We start from the raw sequence: 13,924 nt of genomic DNA on the forward strand, positions 1-13,924 counted from the left end.
ATTTGAGTGGCCCTCCTTCGCTTCAGTGGGCTGCAGCAGCCCACGGCCCACTGGGTTTCCCCCTGTGCTCCCCTTCTCTGTGCCTCTTATGCACCAGGGCCCCACACTTACCTCCTCTTCCCCCTTCCACCCAGGACTTTCAGACTGCTGCAAATTGCTTGATTTGCGCTCCGTCCCTGCTCCTCCCCCTCCACCCCAGAGCTGGAATGCCACAAACAACTGATTAGTGACGTTCCAGTTCTGAGAGGGATGGGGGGGCTTAGGAAAAGCGTGGTCCCGGTGCGTGAGACACGTGTCCCAAGGGCTGTAAGTTGCCCACTCCTGCTCTTGGCAGAAGCTGCTGAACTTGTTGGATTTGTGAGGATGGCCAGGCCAGGAACGACGATCTGTAGAGGTAGAGTTAGTCCCTGAGCCCACTTGCCACTTGGGGACAATTTCTACTGAGCCCATCTGTACTGAGAGGTGACTGTGTGGGTAGAATGAAAAGCATCCAGAAGTGCTCATTTCTGGCCGCTAGCTCAGTATTTACCCTACCAGTCTGAAGTGCAGCCAGGTGAGGTATCTGAAACAGATGCACCTTTCTGACCCAATTGGGGCTCTCGGTTCCAGGCGCTGGAAAGTGACTACGTAAGTGCACATCTCCATCACTGGATAGATCTCATTTTTGGAAACAAGCAACGTGGCTCAGCTGCAGTGGAGGCAGTGAACACCTTTCATCCGTACTTCTATGGAGACAAGATGGACCTCAACAGCACCAGCGATCCTCTGATTAAAAGCACCATTCTTGGGTTTGTCAGCAACTTCGGACAGATACCGAAACAGGTACTGTGTGCCACGTTCATTCTTCCACCTCCCTGCGCTGTGTTGTTTTCATGGCTGTTGTCTTGTTGAGAGTCACTGAGTTTAGGAAGCAATTGCTTGAACACAGAGAGCTGCTTTTTCCCTTTATTCCATTTCACACGACAAGCTAGAACCCGCCAACACCAGCTGGCTAACCCTCAGTGATATACATTACTATGACAACAATCAGATCTATCATTCCACAGCCTAAGGCACAACAGGGACAGGGGCCACAGAAGAGGCCAGGTGAGAAGAAGAACATGACTCATAGAGACCTGGTGGTGTGCTACTGAACTGGCACACTTTGCGTGGGTGTAAATGCCAACACAAGGAGAAGGGCAGCAGTGAATGGGGAGAGAGGGGAAAAAGGGTTTGCCTGGGGGTGGCTGAGAGCAGAACTATTTAAGGAGCAGCACAAGCCAGGCTCAGCTCGGGGATCCTGTGCGGCCCACTCACCTGGCTTTGCGGCCATGGAGAAGCCAGCATTGATGTAGGATGTGCAGGACACAGAGGGCGCTGTTCTGAACCATCTGCTCCCACTATCCACGTCTTTATCCTCTTGAAATAGTTTCAGCATTAAGGCACGTCCACGCTACAGGGACAGGTCCATCGAAGCCAGTGCTCAGCAACCTTTGTCACCTCCTAGCACGCTTCAGCACTTGTAATTTCATGGCACACCAATAGCCCAATCCCCTGCCCCAGAGCGAGGCACCCCCATGGCCCCCGGCTCTAACTCAATGCACTCCCCCTTCCCCAGAACCAGGCACCACTGCCCCCCAGCTCTAACCTAATCCCCCACATCTCCCCCCTAGAGCCAGGCGCCCCAGTCCCGCCCCTCACTCTAAATCAATGCCGCCGACACGCCAGAGCCGCGGCCACCCCAGAGCCTCCTCCAGGCAGCTCTGAGGCACATTAAGTGCCACTTTCCAGCACACCAGTGTGCCATGGCACGCCGGTTGCACAGCGCTGATCTCAACCACGCAACTGAGTTACGTTAACATGACGCAGATCAACAGAGCTTCGATCTGCCTTCCACAGGGTGTGCACTGCGATGGGTTGGCTGTCTTCAGCAGACACACTCAATCACCCCAGCATCGATCTATCCTGTAGAGGAGACATGCTCTTAATTTTAGCCCTGGGCAGCGTGTCTGCCTCCGTGCCTCATTGTACCTCCTTTACTGAGCAGTCTGCAAAGCTTGAAGCTTTCTCATCTGACAATCAGTCGAGTGACTATAGCAGCAGGTCGGCCAATTTGAAGCGATATAACTTATAATGACCCCTCCCTTGAGAAAATCCACTCAGCTCTTTCCTCTAGCCATCCTGTTGCTGAGAACTTCCTAGATCTGAGGCCAGAAGGCTGCATTTCCCCTGAATCCCATCAGAGTGATGGAGAACACAGAGGTGGGAGGAAATCAAGGTATAGGTGAAGCAATAGAAAAGCATTTAGCGGGCAAACTTGTTTCATTTGTGAGCTAATCCATTTGAAACCCTCATAGCTACAATGCTTGCCTAGGTTCAGTTTCCAGCTCAGCCACAAACTTACAATATGCCCTTAGCCTCCATTCCCTGTCTATAAAATGAGAATAATATATCTTCCCTACCTCCCAGGGGTGTTGTGAGGATCAGCATACTGAAGATGGTGAGATACTCATATCTAGTGATGGTGAGCCATAGAAATACTCAAGACAGGAAGATGTATTCACTGCACAATGTGTAAGATTATTTTAAAATGTTATTCCTTTATTCTAGCTCTTCACTAAACCCCACCCATCCAGGAACGCCACGGGCAAAAGTGCATCGGGGAGAGAGGCTGCATCCTCTCTGCATTCAGCTGGACTTCTGCCTCTGTCGCTCAGCAGTCTGCAACATCTGAAGCTATCTCCTGTCACAGTTAAAGGTGCTGGCAATGTGGTGAATTCAGCTGTCTCTTTCCTGCATAAATCAGGGCGACATCCTTGCTCAAGCAAAGAGCTGGATGTGTTTGAACAATACAACTGTGGGTAGCTTTCCTTTAACAAAGTACCGAACTGCTCCTGTTAAGGTCCAGGTTGCCATGTCAGGTAGTTTTTATTAGTTATAGAGCGAGAGGGAGAGACGGAAAAGGGAAGAAATAACTTCCTGGAAAAAAATTGAAAAATTTTGAAGTCAGTCTTGTTTCATGTGATCCAAAACAAACAAACAAACAAACAAACAAACAAAAAGTTTAGGTAGGTTTTTAATTTTATTGGTTTTTAATTTTTTTTAACGAACTTTGTTTTTATTTTTAATTTTTGAAGTATTTTCCTCTTTCTTGCCTTTCCCCGTCTCATAATAGAATGTAATGTGGGGAATGAAGCCCATGGCTTCTCCCCCCCCAAGACTTTTTGCATTTTCCTCCCTCTGCCTGTTCCATAACTTTCCCCATGGGGAGGTAGTTTTGAAAAGGTAAAATTGAAAAAGGGGGAAAAAAAATCTAAAAATGAGTAAATAAATAAATAAGCCCTCAACTCCTTTCCCTCATTCTGTTGAATTCAGGGGGACGTTAACAAATATAAAATACAGGTTGAACCTCTCTAGTCTGGAGCTCTCGTCCAGCAACGTCCGCAATCTGGCTTAATTTTAATTAGCTGGGTGACCGCTTCTTTTGGGTGAAACCAAGTTTCCCGTGGTCCCATAAAGTTTGTTTCCAGCCACCAGTCCTGGCTCTCAGTGTTCTGTGTTGTTATTTAGCTCTAATTTACCCTGAAATGTCTTCCGGAAGCTCAGTAAGCAGTGGAAGTGTTGGTGATGTGCTTGGCAATATTGACCTCCTGTGGTCCGGCAAATTCTCTCGTCCGGCACCAGTCAGGTCCCGATAGTGCTGGATCAGAGAGTTTCAACCTGTATTGATGATTTGACACTTGAAATTGTGAAGTTTTCAGTTTCACCAAAACCCAGGGCATTTAGCAATACCAAAAATCTTGTAATGATGTGTTTTGTTTTTTAAAGAAAAAATTGTGTTGGGGGTGTGCGGGGAAAACCTTTTGGAAAGAAACATTCCTCCATGCGCTGGCCAGGGTCAGGCCCCCAAGTACAGGGGCTGTCCAAACAGAATAGAAGGAGAGAGCCTTATGTTCTTAACCGGTACGCTAGATAAATGGATAGAGACAAACAATAAATAGGCAATTGTCAAAGGTACAGAACTTGTGAGTTATAATCCCCACTTCGCATCACAGTCATGCCCATAAATCTCCCATCTGGCCAGCTCTGAGTCCAGCTCCCCCTTCTTTTTCACCCCTTCTGCTCTCCCTCTACCCTCCCCACCCTCTAGGGAGTGCTTTTCCGCCATCTGGGGAGAGGGGGAGACGGAAGCAACCCAAGTGTCTGGTGGTGGGTCCTGGTCTCTCCTTCCTTCATCCCATCCGAAAGAGGAGGAAACAGGTGGCCCCTATGCCTGGTCCCTGCCCCCGTAGACCTGGAGCTGTGGCTCATGTGGCTTCTTCCCCCTGCAGAGCATGTAGAGGTCCCATGCTAGTTCCCGTCCCTCCGTTGTGGTTCTCAAGCCCTGCCTGCAATATCACTGCATCTCACCCCAGGCGAGTGCCATGTTGCTGGTCACATGACTCTGCCTAGTTCCAGAGACCGGCACAAGGGCAGGAAAAGCAAGCACTAGGATGAGCTGTGATCTCCTTCTGCTCAGAGGCGCCCAAGGGGGCCATCGGACACATCGTCCAGACTGAGAAAAGCATACTGGCCGTCGAGAGAAACAAAGTTTTGATTCCCCCGCTCTGGAACAAAACCTTCTGCTGGGGATTTGACGATTTCACCTGCTGCCTTGGAAACTACGGGACAGACAAGGTAAATCAGAGCAAAGACCAAGGATTTCCAAGCGCTAACGGCCTGGGCCAATGCTCTGTGTGGTGCAGAGAATCCTCTTCTAGATGCCTGGCTGGTAGGTCTTGCTCACATGCTCAGGGTCTAACAATGGCTCAATTTGGGGATGAGAAGGAAGTTCCCTTGGGCCACACTGGCAAAGACCTGGGAGCTTTTCAGCTTCCTCTGTGGAATAGCTTGTAGAATGGTCTGTCAGCGCAGGGGCCTTGGTCATTGGTGGCACCTCAGACTCTCTCCCCCTCTGTGCCTGTGGCACACACCAGTGTAGTCTGAGGGACAGAAAGGCTTGAGCCTAGCTGAAGTCTTGGGCTTTATTATAGGAGGATCTGGGTAAAATGTAATGGCTGGTGCCATGCAGGAGGTCAGACTTCATGATCTAACGTTCCCTTCTGACTTATGATTTGAGGTGTCTCATTTTTTGGGGTGTCCCATTTGAGACATCATAGAGGGACCTCATCTTCAAAGGGTGGATGCTCAGCATCTTCTGAAAATCTGGCCCCACTGAAAGAATCTTAAAGTGGGCACCCAAATGCTGTAACTAATTGCTCTTGAAAGTCTTGGCCAGTAGCTAATCGAGATGAACTTCTTTCCTAGTTTTCCAGTCCTTGTATCGTCCGTTACACGGAAACCAAGACTCGTACAATGTCTCTTGGCCCCTGATGAAAAATTTAGTCACATAGAACTTCCTGCTGGGACTAGGATAGGACATTGGCCACTGCTGGGAAACAAGATGCTGGGCTAGATGCGGCCCGATGATGGGGCAGAGTGAAGGGAGCACTTTCCACAGATCCCAGAATTTCAAAGGGGGCTGGAGCTCCAGCCATAGCCACTGCTACTGTGGCAGCGGTGCTGGCTGGAGCTCGGGGACCTTTTGAAAAGCTGTAGCACTGCCGCTGTGCTGCTCCATGGGACTGTGGGGGGGGCAGCGCTGCAGTCTGAACAGCGCTAAGTGCTGATTGCCCTAGGCCCCGCCTCTTCCTCCATTGGCCCCACCTCTTCCTCCCTTGGCTCCGCCACTTTGGGTGTGGAGCAATGCCCCCTTCTCGCCATGTTCCATCATGGCTGTCGGCCCCACTGGCTAGATGGACCTTTAGTCTGGCTGTTCTTATGGCCATCTACGAACCTCCCATCCCCAGGCTTACCGCCATGCTCGTATTCAATACCATAATACATCCTCTAGACATCTGATTCTCTGACTTGTTTTCTGTAAGCAGTGAACATCACACATCATCACAGTGCTGCTTGCGTGCTGGAGTGCCAGCTGCCAAAGAGAGAACAATATTCTCTGGCGAGGCAGGCTGGCCAGTGGTTGAGGTGGTCTGGGGCTTAGGAGAGCAGCATTCACTTCCCTGCATAGTTAGGGTGGCTATATCTCCCTGTCCCAAATACGGGACAGGGAGATAAGCGGGGAGGGGCGGCTCCTCCTGCCTGCACCAAGCCCCGGGAAGCTGGGAAGGATGCAGCAGCTCCTGCTGCTCCCCAGAAGCACTGGGGAATTGGCAGCTGCCAGCGATCTCCAGGAGCCCCAGGGAAGCAACAGCCACCGGCCTTGCCCTGGAGCCCCAGGGAAGCCACAGCTGCCCACGCTCCCCACACTGCCCGGGGAAGCCTGTGCAGCTGCTGGCAGAAAAGGTGAGGCAGGGGACAGCCCAAATGGGGGACAATTTGTCCCTTTTAAAAAAGTCGGGACTGTCCCGCCCGGTACGGGACGGATGGTCACCCAATGCCTAGGTCATCAGACATTCAAGTAGCAGAGAGTTTTCCCACCTCCACTGGAAACGCAATGTGCTCTGAACCATTTGCTGGGAAAACGCACATGTCCAGTGGTCCCTAGTGGATAGACCCCAGGGATTCCTGCACCAAAAGCCCCAGCGCTACACTTGAGCAATTCCTCTGCCTATAGAAAGGAGAACATCGTACTGCTTGCTCACTTATAGGCGGCCCCCGTCACTGTGGAATATGAGAGCCTCATTTTCTGTAATGTGTTTATCCTCACAACATCGCTGTGAGGTAGGGAGCTGCTGCTATCCCTATTGTACCGGTGAGGCACTGAGCACAGGGGCGGCTAACTGACTTGCCCCAGAATCACACAGGAAGCCTGTTGCAGAGCAGAGAACGGAACCTGGTTCCTGAGTCTTAAATGAGTGTCCGGGTCAGCTTTCCAATCCAGCCAGCAGGGACTGATTGACTGACTCGCTCCTGCACCAGCATACATATGGCCATGCTGTTACACATGCCAGCTGTGAGGGCAGAACGGAGAGGAAAGGTCAGTCTTTAGCCTGACTTCCCTCTGAGATGAGTGTGCCCCCCACCTCGTAGGACTCGGCCCTTTCTTTGCGCTGACCTTTCAGCCCAACCTTTCTCTGGTTCTCAACAATGGCTGGGAAGAACATTCCTTTCCCAGCTTCAAAGGCAGAGTGCAAACTGGGTTCTCAGGCCCCACCCCTGCTCGCTGGTTTATATATTGACCCACAGCCATCAAAGGAATCGCTGCCACAAAAATGACTTACTTCCACAGAACACAACAACGCTGGAATGCATGGCAGATTGGGGCACATGCCTCTGTGCTGTGATTCCCACGCCAACCACTGTCATTACCGCTGGAACAAGCGCCGTCGTGTGCGTCTGGGAGCTTGCCCTGGCCAAGGACAAAGCGAGGTGCCTCAACTTGAGACAGGTACAGTATCGCAGCTCACCTGATATGCCAGCTTAGTGAGTGCAGGGCTGAGGTCGGAGCTGGGCAGGGGCTTTGATGACAGCTGTACCTCTGCCAGGGGGACAGGGAAAGATGGCAGAGATAGCATCACTCTGCAGAGCAACCTGCCACCCTTTCAGGAACTGACAATGACAAAGCGACTCAGATCGCCCAGCCCAGAGCTACCCAGGAGATTTTTTTGTCAAAATACTTTTTCAATGTAAATTGCTGGAGGGGGCGGGGGGTTGTTTTTGTTTTGGTTTTTCAGGAAGCAGCCCTTGGTGGGTTTTTTTTTTTTTTGCTTTTGTTTTGTTTTTTTAATGAAAAAGGCTCATTCCCAACACTACTTTTGTTGGGAAGGTTTCCCAGAGGCGGAGTAGGGGTGCTCCCCCCATGCTCTAAGTGTGTGTCTGATGACTCAGCTGCTCTGGGCTGAGGCTCAGATTCAGAGGAGGGATTTGACCCTGGCTGTCACCTGGGCATGCCTAACCACGGGCTCTGCTGGGGCGACGGGGCATCCTGCTCTTGTTCTCTTTCACTGACCATTTCAAAAGGTTGCAGGTTTGCTAGAAAACCAAATGCTGAAACAGCAGCTGTTTGCATGAAGTGGAATTCTTGTTCCCCTGGCTGCCCTATCTGTAGCCTTACCTGGTGCTGGCTGTACTTGGCCTCTAACAGACACTTGTGCTCGCTTTTTCTCACACTTGAACGACACTCCTCTAGCTTGCTAGGCCATCATCTATCCACTCCGTCTGACCTGGACCTTCAGCCCACCCAGCTCCATGGGAGTTGTTGTGTTCAAACAATTCCAATTTCCTTTCTTCTGGCTGGGTCAGGTGATAAGAGCATGCAAACATCGCGAGAAAGGCCTTCCTAACAAGATCCCCAACCCAGCATTTCTGACCAAGAAGGTTCAGATAAATACTTTTTGGTTACTGGGAAGTGGGGAGGCCTAACCCTGCCCACTGCTAAAGCCCCCCAGCTCCCAGGCTAGTGGGAGGGGCTACCGGACCCAGGACCCAACTGATAAATACAGGGTGCTTCACCTATCCTGAATCTGGAACCTTTGTGGGGTTCATCTGTCGTCCCCATCGGGTGCAGAACAGACAATTCACAAGATCTGGATCTGCATCCAGATCCCAACTGCCTCTCTCCAGTTTGCTACTCAGGTAGTAACTCCTTTCTAATCAGTGGATTTATATTACTGTAAAAGTGGAGTCATACCATTGAGATTCAGGCCTGCTACTGAGGCCTTCTGGGCTACTTTTATTAATACGCATTCGATGTTCATCAGGATCTACGGCAACCTGTTCCCTTTTGCTCTTAAACCATGTGAGATAACTCTCTTCTGTTACTCTGAGATGAAAGGAAAAGAGGAAGCATTCACTGGGGTTGAGAGGCCTGAAGGTATTCGTGGCATAGAACTCCACTCTGTCCATTGGTTCCTGCAGAACAGACTTGAGAGAAAACTCAAGCTTTTCCCAGCCCAGGACAAAAGCATATTCTGTTTGGCCCCCAAAATGTTAGCTGGACCTCTTGGCCTTGCAAATTGGAACACAAAGAACTACTTCTGACATGAGAATCTAATACTTCCTGCTTCTGCGGAGTTCCCAGATACCACCAGAAGACCTTGCCTCATAAACTTTAGCCCGTCTGCTTCCTGTTGGGACCCCGGGCTCAGCCCTGGAAATGGAAGCAGCAGCAGCAGCAGGGTAAAAACCTCAGCAATACATTTTAATACATTTGTGAGATCTTGAAAAGTTCAGGAGTTTTGGACCGAAGTTCAGGGCGGTTCTGTTTCACCTCTTCTGGTTTACCAGTCCTGTTAGCAGCCGACTACCTATGGCAGAGTTTTGAGGAACTAGTCTTGCTAATGTGTTAAGCTGTAATTAAATGACATTGCCCGCATGCCAGAAAGTACAGGCATAAGATGATGCAGTGCCAGACCTGCACATATTTCCTTTCTGTTTCTGCTAACAGAAGTCATTAGTCATTCTGATGTCTCTTTGGCCTAGATGTGTATCTGAACTATGGCTCTGAATGTCTTAAAGTAATTTACATGCTGTTATTTCCTGGTTCTTCTTTATTCTGCTGAACAAAACTATTGTATTGTCATTCCCGAGATACTGAGCATTGCTTAAGTAAAGCTGATGTGCTATGAAGCTCATGCTATTCACTTATCGGCCCTCTCAAGGGACTAATGCATTCTTGCTTGAATTGGAATAAAAAACAGAAACTGTGTTTCAGCAGGAAGATCATATTCCCTTCTTAATGAGCTGCCTCCTGAGTTTTGCGTAGAATCCACAGTTCAGCCTAATAGCCACAATCAATGTTCGGTCTAATGTCTTCCACCCTTGTGCAGAATTTTTCCATTCACGTGCAGAATAATTTTATGTGCGCTGATGCATGTGAGAATGTGCACCACCAAAAGAAGCACAAAACCCAGCTGTGGGCGCTCTGCTAATCAGCTCGGCGGCCTGGAATCTCTCCTGAGTGGCCACACAAGTGCGCAGCTGATGGGGAACTCTGGCCATTGTATCCGCCCGGGTAAATTTACCTGCCCCAGAAAGGGAGGCCCATGTGACCCACACTGCCATAATTCTGCATGAAGGCAGGTCATGGTGGAGTGGGTGCAGCCATGCACTCCTGCTCAGTCCCCCTTTTAGCAGGTGCAGCGTTCGGTTTCATGGCTGGCCAGCATAGGACGCAGAGCAGGATACGACTCCAGCCCCATTTATAGCGAGCACCAAGTCCTGCCACAGGCCATGGTCAGCCTTTGTGCACAAGAGCTCTGATCATGCCCAGAGACCAGTATTCCTTGGCTTTGTCTGCTCTTAATTGGCAGCAAGGACTGGCTCTGTCGGCTTCCCTCCTGCTGTGTGTAAATCATTTGTAGAAGAACCCTGGGTAAGATAAACCTAAACCCTGGATAAGAGCTCAGGTTGATGCGAACGTTCTGGTGCCTGCCCCAGAGGTGCACATACTTCCAGCTTCCCAGCCTGAACACCCTGAGCCCAAATGAGCAAACCTGGGCCTGCAAAGGTTTCATTGGCCACCTGGAATCATAGGGTCCTAGAATCATAGAATCCTAGGGCTGGAAGGGACTTCCGGAGGCCATCGAGTCCAGCCCCCTGCCTAAAGCAGGACCAACCCCAACTAAAACATCCCAGCCAGGACTTTGTCAAGTTGGTGCCATTGCTCCTTGTTGTGTCATCTGTCACTCCAGAGAAAGGCCTCTTTCCATCCTCTTTAGAACCCCCCGCTTCAGGAGGTTGCAGGCTTCTCTCAAATTGCCCGTCCCCCACTCTTCTCTTCTGCAGACTAAATAAGATGAAATCCCTCAGCCTCTCCTCATAAGTCATGTTCCCCCTTGAATTCCACCTGAGACTCTCAGAAGCTTCCCCAACAAAACGTTTATCAAAACCAACCTGTTTTCTTTAAGAAGATGAACCAGTATTTTTCAACAAGTTTGAGTTCTCTTTTGCATGAATTAGAAAAGTCCAGGTGAAATTGATCAAAGTGAAATTGCTCAGCAGCCTCTGTCCTGTGTCAGAGGCAGACAAATCCCACTGAGTTTGGTCTCGTTGTGACCTACACTATAAAGCCTAAAGTTCCAAGCTTGCCCCAGTTCACTCCTCATTCTGGAGCCCAGCTCTCCCCACAGGCTCAGTTCAAGACTGGGCTGAAAACTTTGCACTACTCTGCTGAAATCACCATTATCTTTTGTTCCTGAGCTCATACTTCGATAGGATCTAAAATTAGATCCAACCCTATATCTTGAGCCTAAAATTATCTGTGATCCCTGAAAGTCATCTCAGTCCCATACAGCCATCTGCAACTGAGCATCTTCACCAGAGGAGTTCATCTTTAGAGGCTGTTGCCCTAACAACCTGGGAAGATAGCAGCATTTATTCAGTGGCAGCAACAAGCTGGGCAGACGTATCAAGACAGTATGCCCACATGTTCTGAGAAGTCACCTGGGACAAACAGCACTAACACCCCTGTTGATTATTCTATACAGAACAAGCCAGTTGGGAAATTCGCCTCTCAAGCTGAAATCAGCATTAAAACTCTGGTGTGATGATTGGGGAAGTTGAGTGATGGCATTGGATTTCATGCAACTGAAAATCAGGCTCAGGGATTTTAAAGAAAGCAAGTAGGGACTGATTCTCCACTGTTCAGCATTCATTTACACCTCTGCAAGTTGTGTCTAATTCCAGGTCAGCCTGTCATATCCATTAAGTGCCACGAATGTACAGGTTGAACCTCCCTCATCTGGAACGCTCTCGTCCAGCAACAGGCATAATCTGGCATAATTTTAGTTAGCTGGAAGACCACTTATCATAGGTGCGGCCAAGTTTCCTGGGACCCCATAAAGCTTGTTTCCAGCCACCACTCCTGGCTCTCAGTATTCTGTGCTATTTTTCTGTAATTTACTCCAAATGGCTTCTGGAAGTCCGGTAAGAAGTGTAAGTGTTGATAAGGCTGCTAGACAATATTGACCTCTCAGGGTCTGTCAAATTCTATAATCTGGCACTGGTCAGGTCACAATGGTGAGAGAAAGCAAGTATAGTTTAATGGGAAGATTCTCAGATTTGTTCAACTAAAAAAAACGAAAAACAAACAACCCTAACTTCAGTATTTGAAAAAGCATCGAACTGGTTTGCACTGGGTAGAATAATTGGGAGAAGTGTCTCAGAATGTCATTGAAAGGTTCTTTCTGTTTTCAAATTTTAAAAATGCCAAAGAGATTTAGCATGAGTATCACCTTCATAACACCAGCAGGGCAAACATAGGAGACATTGTAATCCACTAGCCAGAGCTGAAAGTGTAAGCGAGTGCTCTACAAGAGACGACATGATCAAGTGGCTATAACTCAAGGACAAGGAGCTTTGGGTTCTGTGTCACTGGATAAGATTGGGCCAAGTTACTTAACCTTTCTGTGTTTCAGTTCTCCATGTGTAAGTTAAGGACAAGAAAGCTTGGTCATCTCTATTTTATACCCTGATAATGTGGAGTAGATGATATGTTCTTACTAATCTAATCCCAGTGGGAATGCAGATCCTTAGTAACCCAGCTGCTTGGTGGTGGTTTTGGGTTGCATTGTACCCCTAGGCTTTGTACGGACACACTCAGGCAGTGACCTGCCTGGCCGCATCCGTGACCTATAGCATCATTGTGAGCGGATCCTGTGACAGAACCTGCATCATATGGGACTTGAACCAGCTGACATACGTCGCTCGTCTTCCTGAGCACAGGGCCAGTCTCTCTGCCGTTGCCATCAATGATTCAACGGTAAGAACTTCATTCATCATCCTTCTCCTGATGCATTCAGGAACATGTCATGATAATGTAAAGGGTGCTCTTCCCAACATAAAAACATCCTGAGATGCTTATCAATTGATTTTCCCTTTTACAGAGGTTGCTAATAGTCCTCTTAAGGATGAGACGGGAGCATTAAAACAGCACCATAGATGGGTAGCTAAGTAGGGATTTTCTTGCATGGCTGGATAATAAGATTTAACTTCCTGATTTGTGAACTGGCTTGAGGATCATAGCAGTATAGACCCTTGCACACCTGCCTTTAGCTCACAGGCGACCCTGTTGCTTCCATTCACAGTTCTCCAGACCTCCATGTGTTACAGGCAATGCAATCTGGGACCAATTTAGACCCAAATTTTTATCCTCCGCATACTGGCTGGATGTTCCTGAATCAGCAGTCTCAGCTGGCAGACAATTACCTGATGTGCTGTTGTTTTCCATTGCCCTCCACTGCTCTGCTAGAAAGGTGTTCGTAGGAACAGCCATACTGGGTCAGACTAATCATCCAGCTAGCCCAGCGGTTCCTGACCTTTTCCAGATGGGGACCCATTTTGACAATCCAGGAAGACTTGGTGACTCCCGGCAATTCAAAAATGGGGGGAGGGGGGAGAGCAGAGCCATAACTAGCTAATTTTGTGCCTGAGGCAAGAATATAAAATCTTGCCCCTTCATGTTTATAGACTCATAATAATTATTTCATAGAAAAGGGGAAATATAACACTACATTTACTGTAGTTAATCAGAGTTACCAGAGAGGTAGCTGTGTTAGTCTGTATCTTCAGAAACAATGTATGTGACGAAGCGGGTCTTTGCCCATGAAAACTTATGCTCCAAAATATCTGTTCGTCTATAAGGTGCCACAGGACTTCCTGTTGTTAATCGGAGTTGTGGTGATGGAAAGACACTCATCCCCAAACTGCTCCCCCTAGCTTAAACCCCACAATCGGGCTAGAAGGGGCTAGGGGAGTCACACTCAGGCTAGGAGAGTCACATTCAGGGGTTGGAGGGGGCTAGAGAGGGTTAGGGGAGTCACACTCAGGAGCTAGGAGTCACTCGGGCTGAAAGGGGATAGGGAAATCGCAGTCAGGGGCTGCAGGGGGCTGGGGGAGTCACACTCAGGGGCTAGGAGTCACTCACAGGCTGGAGAGAGCTAGGGGAGGTACAGGGACCCCCACAGCTGGAAGCAGGCTGGGGCCAAGGCAGGACACCCCTGAC

The 13,924-nt window shown here is 49.2% G+C and overlaps 1 protein-coding gene across 1 annotated transcript in view; it reads left to right on the forward strand.

Moving 5' to 3' along the window:
• The window catches only part of WDFY4 (WDFY family member 4), a 217,747-nt gene that overhangs the window by 190,532 nt on the left and 13,291 nt on the right, over positions 1–13,924 (forward strand). Inside the window, exons 53-57 of the mRNA XM_074999912.1 lie at positions 610–822; positions 2,590–2,737; positions 4,499–4,656; positions 7,211–7,369; positions 12,503–12,682. Coding sequence (XP_074856013.1) covers positions 610–822; positions 2,590–2,737; positions 4,499–4,656; positions 7,211–7,369; positions 12,503–12,682 — 858 coding nt within the window. The remainder of the gene's footprint in view (positions 1–609; positions 823–2,589; positions 2,738–4,498; positions 4,657–7,210; positions 7,370–12,502; positions 12,683–13,924) is intronic.

This window comes from Carettochelys insculpta, chromosome 7 (assembly GCF_033958435.1).
Source record: "Carettochelys insculpta isolate YL-2023 chromosome 7, ASM3395843v1, whole genome shotgun sequence".
Classification (NCBI taxonomy): Eukaryota; Metazoa; Chordata; order Testudines; family Carettochelyidae; genus Carettochelys; species Carettochelys insculpta.